The sequence below is a fragment of the Cavia porcellus genome, unplaced genomic scaffold, assembly GCF_034190915.1.
Source record: "Cavia porcellus strain 051 isolate PalLab524CR breed Dunkin Hartley unplaced genomic scaffold, mCavPor4.1 scaffold_2, whole genome shotgun sequence".
Taxonomy (NCBI): domain Eukaryota; kingdom Metazoa; phylum Chordata; class Mammalia; order Rodentia; family Caviidae; genus Cavia; species Cavia porcellus.
In genome coordinates, this window is record NW_026947485.1 from 90,264,169 (window position 1) to 90,271,523 (window position 7,355).

Genomic DNA, 7,355 nt, shown 5'->3' on the forward strand with positions numbered 1-7,355 from the left:
AAGTCTTTGCCCAGGACAGAGTATAAATTTCACTTTCTTGCTCCCTTCAAGTTGTTTTGTTTCTTTGTTTGTTTGGTTACTTTTTCTTTCTTTTTTTATCAACGGCTAAGAGACTTGTTCTAAGTTAGAAGAGAATAAAAATTTGCCTGTCCTGGCTTCCGCGGGGAGAAGGAGAGGTTACACAAACTCCCATATGCAGATGCAGCCGGAAAACTCTAGAAACTGTAGAGAACAGGGATTTTAGGATTCAGAGACAAATTCCTAAATAAACCCAGAATCTAACAGTGGGGGAAGACCAGAGGGACTCGAAATCTTAGGAGCAACGGGAGCTCCGGAGTGAGAGAAGGGTGCTGAGTGCTTGTAGCCCGGGGTCTGTTTCTCTGGGAACCAAAATCTCCCCCAAACCTCATCCCAGAAGTTCAGCGGTACCAGTTGCAGGGCCCCAACTGCGGCTGCTGCCCCCCTCTGCCCCAGGAGTCCCCGAGGCGGACAGTCATTTCCTGGATCTTTCTTCTTTTTCTTCTTCCTTTGTGTTTTTATTTTTTTTCCTTCAAATATAAGACAAAAATACACCTCATTTATCATCATAGATATATATATTTCACTCTCACCACATAAATACAAAACACCCAAGTAGCCAAAACATTCAGAACAAAGTTAGTAGGATTTCAGTGACACCTACCCGCGTTTGAATCATTCAATATTTTTTCACTATTTGCCTAAAAAAAAAAAAAAAAGAAAAAGAAAAAAGAAAGAAAAGGAAAGGAAAAAGAAAAAAAAAGCTTCCAGCGTAAATAATTTACAATAAAGTTACTATTTTTAAAAATGACTTGCGCTCGTTTTGATGGATAAATACATTCTAGACACTGCGGCATTTCGCGGTCTGGGTCTGTGGTTTTGGTTAAAATGCGGGTGGCCGTGGCTGTGGGAACTGTCGTGGTCGCGTGGGGTAGGGGTGAAGCCGAGCCAGTGTGACAGTCAGGGTTTGCACTTGGGACCGCTGAAACCCTGGGGCTGGGGGCCACAACGAAAGCCTTTCCTGCCAGCTTCGCGGGAAACCCCTGGGACCCCAGGGCTACCCCGCAGCGTCCGTACCTCCCATCAGTAAAGACCTGCTCCCAACGCCAGGCATTTCCTGTGTGGTGGAAAGCTGGTGTTAATCTGGGGATGTGGAAGAGAAGGCAATGGGTGTTAAGATGCATTTCCAAACCCAGCGATTCTGCCCGGAGCCGTGCGTCCGGGAGATCGGGGTGAAGGGCTAAGGTCCGCACAGACCCCTGCGGCCGCACTGGACCAGGAAGGAGCAGGAAGCTGTCCACACTGCCCCAAGCAGCCTTGAAGAAAAGATTCTGACTTTACTGGAGACGTCTCCTTTGCTTCCCCCCCTTTAAATTCCTGCTTAAAGTCTCAACATCCCGAACTTCAATTTTGCATTACCCTGTGGCACATTTCCTATTCTGATTTCTCTTACAACTTCCAAACTCCATTATGACGAATATTAAAAACCGGTTCCATGTCACCTGGTTTGATGTAGTAGTTATTACTCTTTATTGCTGATTAGATCAAATTTATTACCATCGTTGCCTACTAGGATGTTTGGTTTATTGTTTCCTGGGGTCAGGGGAGGCTGTGATCGGAGTTTTCCTACAAGGGAGAAAACTCGAAAGAAAGTGTCCTCCAGGAAGCTAAGTGTGCACCGACAATTCCGAGAGGTTCACAAAGTGGGGCCCAGGAGCTCCAAAAGCCCTGGTTTCTCTGGCAAGAGGAAGAAATGTCCTCCTTTTTGGTCTAAAGAAACCTGCAAGCTTTTTTAGGCCCTGGGGTCTGCGTAAAGCTTTCCTCTTTCACATATTCGTAGGAATAATCCGCAGCGGCAGCAGCCACATCTAGAGCAGGCGTCCTGTGCCCTGGATTTGGAACCAGTCTTTTCCCTCCAGGTATGAGGATTGGTTGGGACATCAGGTTGACTAATTCGGGTAGTTCCCTCAATTCTTTGGATCACTCCAGGATTCAGAAGGAAAGGGGTGGGGGCGGGAAAAAGATTGCCCAAGTGAGATGCAGAGCTTGGCGGGAAAAGAGAGCTGTCAGAGGCCTGGTGGAGGCCGGAGGCCAGCGCAGGAGCCCTGGGCGCCTAGCGCGCGTGAATCCATAAATATCACCACAATAGATACCATAAATATAAATACAGGGAAACACTTAAAATCAGTCCAGCGCTTTTTTCTCGGCCCCTTCTTTATTGTTGGTCCGGGAGTAGGGCTCGAAGGCCGAGGAGCTCAGGTACCGGGCGGAGAGTTCTTGTAAATTCCCGGCCAGCGAACCAGCCATCGTCAATGGGGCTGAAGACAGGCGGCTGGCAACCGAGCCGAGCAGCGAGGGCACCGGCAGGCTGAAGAGGCCGTGGCCCGCGGCTGGCGCTCCCGCGTGCAGTCCCCCCGGCCCTGCGGGTCCCGGGCCGGGAGCGCCACCCACGGCCTGTGGGTGCTGAGACGCGGCGCCCGCGGGGCCCGGGGCTGCAGCGGCGGCGGCGGCGGCCGAGCCTGCAGCGGCACCGGTGCCCAAGGCCGGCAGGCTGGGTCCGCGCAGCGCCGAGCCAAGCGCGCCCGTGGCGCAAGGCGGCAGCAGCGTAGGCAGGCCAGGCGGTGACAGCAGGCGGCCTTGCTCCAGCAGCCGCAGCACGCTGCACGTGGCCGCGGTCTCCGACACCACCGAGCGCAGCTCCGAGTCCTTGCCCTGATCCTTCTTCTGCTTGGTGCGCCGGTTCTGGAACCAGACCTTCACCTGCTCGCCGGGGCACGGGGAGGGTGACAGAGAGGAACAAGGAAGACAGGCGTCAAGCAGAGGGCTCCCGGGGCTCGAGAACTCTGGGGTCTCCCTCCCCCGGCCCTAGCCGCATCCCTACTGGCCACAGCCGCAAAGGTCCGGGCCGGAGAGGCCGGGAAGCTGCCATCGCCACGAGGGGGACACAGCTCCACTGGGCTGAGCTTCCGGGTCATGGAAGCACGATGAAGCCGGCGCCAGTTACAAAAATCAAAATACTAAAAATGTTCACGACACCAACTCAAAAGAAGATCAGAAGAGATTTCAGTGGGCTGCCATGCTACCCGCAGTGGTTTTGAGGTTCATAGATGTATGAATAAACTGGCCCCAGAGCCCGAAATTACAACGGAGAGTGTGAGGCCTAAATCAGGATGCAATATAGGGAACTCTTGGGTAAAAGAAGAGTTTCTCAGCCTCCCTAAACCCAGGCCATCACCCCAAAGCATTCAAATTTAGCCCCAGAAGTGCTATTCCTGCTAAGGGCCTGAAGTCACTTGACCATGAACCAGTAGCAAGCAGGGAAGCTGCCTGCAGAAAGAATAATTTGTGCAGATTGGAATTTATAGGCCAGCGGGATTGAGGGTGTAAGTGATACTCTTAATTTACCACTCCTGCTGTTCTCTGTCTTGAACTTGGGAATCATGGAAGGAAGATAGGAGGCTGAGATAGACAGGATACTACTCTCTGCCAACCTGCTCAATTCCTCTTCTCCTTCTTCCCCTCTTCTGATCTAGCAGCGACCCAAATAGAGTGGGGCAGCTATATGGAAAGACTATCCGGTCTAGATTTTGAAAACTGAAAGGGGTAGTGGCAGATAGATGAGGGAAAGTTACTATGTCAACTCAAACTACAATGGAGCATCCTATGTCATCAGTCCTCAGCATTCAACCCAAATCCCAGGCCTAAAAAATACACCCCCGTGCTTCAAAGCTGGGCACTGGAAAAGGAACTAGTCCTCTCAAAGATATCTTGCATAGTAGAGCAAGCTGATGGCATGGTTTGGCCAATCCTCAAAGTTCTTAGTCCTACAGCTTCTCTGGGCTTGCTAGGAGATCACATGACCATAATGGGTAACATATAGATTTGAGGTTAAGACCTAAAGCATTGGCTCCCAGGGTCCAAGATTCATGGCCCATCTCCTGTATCACACCACTGGCACAGAAGACAGGGCCTCCTCCTCAGAGGCCAGTGTGGTGCTTGGGCCAGCACAAAAACAGAAAGAACTTTAAGGCTCAAGGCAGGGGCAGGCAAACTGGGACATAGAGTTGTCTAGTAATTGTACATCTTTCTAGTTCTTCCACTTCCTGAAGAATAATAGATCTGGGTGCTTGGTGAAGCTAGGGCCCCCAAAGGAGTAATGCCTAAAGATCTGGCCAAAATAGGGTGTCAGAAACAGACAAAAAGTCAGCTCTTTATACAAGTAGAAGTAAGCAGAAAATTTTCAAGACTGGAAACATTTTTGAATTACAAAAGGATAAAATTTGAGACTCTCAGGTCAGGCCAACTTGTGTAAAACATTGAGGACTACAAGAAAACAGTCGGCTTATGGAAGGGGAAGAAATCTTTAGATCTTTCTTCCCTTGATCTGCTCCAACTCCTCTACCCTCATTTAGAAGCTCTGTCCAAAGCCGGGAGAGGTAACAAGAATGACCAGGCTGGTGTGGGTAGGGAGGGAGCCTTGGTGTAGAACTGTGTGCAGCCTGGCTGCGGAGTACCTGGGTCTCAGAGAGGTTGAGCTGCCGGGCGAGCTCGGTTCTCTCGCGGCCCACCACGTACTGGCAACGCTGGAACTCCATCTCCAGCCGGTAGAGCTGCTCCGCAGTGAAGGACGTGCGTGTCCTCTTGGGCCGGTCCAGATCCAAGCCCTTGGGCAGGATGATCTCGCGGATGGAACCCTTGGCATCTGGGAAAGGGGAGATGTCAGCCGCCAGAACCCTCCCGTCTCCTCACACCTCTTTGGCTCGAACTGCCTTTGGGGACACAGTCTCTAGCAGCCCACAAGGGATGGGGAATGGGACAGCTACAGCCAAGAAGCAAAGACAAGGTTTTTTGCTTTGTTTTGTTTTTTCTTGGAGTGGGGGTGGTTAGCTCCGCATGTCTGACAGGAATCATCAGAGTTTGCAGAGACCTCCAGACAGGCGAGGGGGAAAATCAATTCCAAATACGAAGACGTTCCTTTCGGTCTGGGGGCTCGGGTCCGGGATCCGGGTCCTCTGTGGCCTGAGCGTGCCCCCGCGGACCAGCCAGGGTTCTGCGGGCCGGAGGTTGAAAAGCAGCCTGCGCTCAAGCGGTCTTGCACCCCCTCGAAATCTCCTGCCCTCCCGAGCCCGGGCAGCGCAAGTAGGAGGGATGGAGTCCAGGCCCACAGGGCCTGGCTCGCTGCTGGCGGGGGCGGCGCCGAGCTGGGGCCTGGCCTCGCCTCAGTCCCTGCCCCGGCTGAGTGCTCACCGCCGCGCGAGGCCGAGCCAAAGAGAAGGCGCCATCCGTGGGCCTGGCACCCAATTCGGCCGCCTCTCCTGGGAGCGGCGGCCAGGCCCGCAGCGCCGCGCCAGCGCTCTCGGCCCAGCGCGCCAACGGCCCGGGCCGGGGCGGGCGGTCAGCGGCGGTTCCTCCAAGCCCGCGCTCCAGTGGGGTGCTCCGCGCCCCGAGGCGCACGGCTCGGCCGACCAGCTCCCAGCGGGTCCTCCAGCCCGCAGGCGCGCGTACGCACTCCCGGAGTCCCTATTCCCTTCCCAGTCCGAGGCCGCAGCCTGGTGGCCTGCGGGGTCCACGCAGCCCCTCGGCTCCCCCTGCGGCTGGCCGGCGGGGCCCCTCGGGCGTGGCGGGGCGAGGCCCCTGGAGAGCGCGCGCCGGCGAGCTCCAGGCTCAGGTCCCTGCGGCCGGCGGGCCCCGGGGAGAGGAAGCCCCGCAACTTTCTCCGAAGTCCTCGGCGGCAGCCCTCCCCGGTCTGCGCGGAGCGCAGCTCCCGCCCGGGGGTCGCCCCCAAAGCACACGCTCCACACCCTGCCCTGCTCATCCCTACCTCGGACTAGGATCCGGCGGCAGTAATCCGGGTCGGCTGGAGTACTGGGTTTACTTTTGTTACAATCTTCCGCAGCTCCTGACGCCGAAAAGGCGCCCTGCGGCTCCTTGAGGAAGGCGGCCGGGAGGCTCCCCTCGGCGCCCTTGATCTCTCGGCTCTCCTTGTGCGCGTTCTTGGAGACCCGGGCGGCCTCGGTGTCCGAGTGGCACCGGACGTCCATTTTGTCTTGTTTCCCGAACATAGGCAAAACAACACAAGAAAAGAAGAAGAAAGGAGGAAAGCAAAATAAAAAGGCAAAGGGAGACAAAACCCCTACAACGCAGCCCCTAAGCTCGGTCGGGCGAGAGGCGGGCGCTGAGCATGAATGTCCCCGCGGGGCGGCTTCGGCGGCGACCGGAGCGTGGCGCGCTCGCAGGGAGACGGGCGGTCTAGTCCAGGATCCCGGTGGAGCAGCGGCGAGGCCGCCTCGTCAGCGCCCGCGTCCTCTGAGCACGTCCAATGTCCCCAGCCCTGCGATCAGGTAGCGAACAGCGCAACTCCGAAATGCTTCGGCTCCCGCCTGTTACTGAGGCGGCGAGTTGTAGTTGTCGGACACCCGGGGGGGACGCACACTCGCTGTTGCAATTGATTACGGGTAATTTCGCAGCCCCCACGTTTCGGTTACCTCATGAATACACTAAATTGTTTGGATAATATATCAGATCGTAATGGATGGTTTCTCTCCTTGTCCCCAATCAAGTAGGGGTTTAGCCAGTGAATAAACGGAAATGATTGGTCTTGCTTTCAGGAAACGCACAATCAAAGACCTACACTTCCAGAAAAACTTTTGACAAGATTCATCCTGAATTGTTAGTGCCATTAGCAGGCATTATTAACTTTCCCTTTGCCTTTGACCCTCCTGTTCACATACTGGCTAGAGGGGTTTCTCCAACTGGCCAGATAGAGCTGAAGGGCTGTGGGGGGTTTCCCTCACACTGCAGCAGAAGAAAGCAGTTGCCTCTGCGTGGGGAAGAGATAAAGTTCCCCAAAAAAGTATCTCCCCCACATTCAAAAAAAAAAAAAAAAAAAGTCAAGCTTTCTCCCCAAGCAACTCCTTAACACACCTCCACGCTGACAGCCATCTTAAACTGCTCTCTTCATTTAGTTCCAGTTGGATTTTTTTCATTCCTGCACCTCCAGCAGCCCTGAGGCAGCCCATTCAAAGGGCAGCTTTGTGCTCGGAGAGTCCAGCGGAGAGAGAGGGAGAGAGGGAGAGAGAAGGAGACAGAGAGAGAGAGGGAGGGAGAGAGAGAGAGAGAGAGAGAGAGAGAGAGAGAGAGAGAGAGAGAGAGAATCTCAACTGTGAGATCTACTTTTAAAAAAAAGTTTTCCCCTAGCTATTTCATTGTCTCTGCTACAATATCTTTGAGAAAAGCAACAGCCAGTAATCCAATAAGAGCATTGATTAGGCTACAATGATTCAATTCAAGCGCATGGCCTTGTGCAAGGAGCATGCTCCAGCCCTTCTCGTCACCTT

General features: G+C 54.3%; 1 protein-coding gene across 1 annotated transcript; it reads right to left on the reverse strand.

Annotated features, from left to right (window-relative positions):
* Positions 1-577: 577 nt before the first annotated feature.
* Vax1 (ventral anterior homeobox 1) lies at positions 578-7,355 on the reverse strand. Its single transcript, XM_063244817.1, has 3 exons — positions 5,840-7,355; positions 4,533-4,720; positions 578-2,778 (listed from the first exon to the last, which is right to left on the reverse strand). Exons 1-3 carry the CDS (start codon positions 6,078-6,080, stop codon positions 2,203-2,205), a joined length of 1,005 nt encoding a protein of 334 aa, XP_063100887.1. The 5' UTR covers positions 6,081-7,355; the 3' UTR covers positions 578-2,202.

Bases quoted from the DNA above. Each gene is read 5' to 3' on its own strand.
- Vax1 (XM_063244817.1), bottom strand. From the start codon at position 6,080: ATGTTCGGGAAACAAGACAAAATGGACGTCCGGTGCCACTCGGACACC. The intron at 4,721-5,839 runs GTAGGGATGAGC...CCCCTTTCCCAG, and splicing joins CCGCCGGATCCTAGTCCGAG to ATGCCAAGGGTTCCATCCGC. The intron at 2,779-4,532 runs GTACTCCGCAGC...CCCGGCGAGCAG, and splicing joins TCAACCTCTCTGAGACCCAG to GTGAAGGTCTGGTTCCAGAA.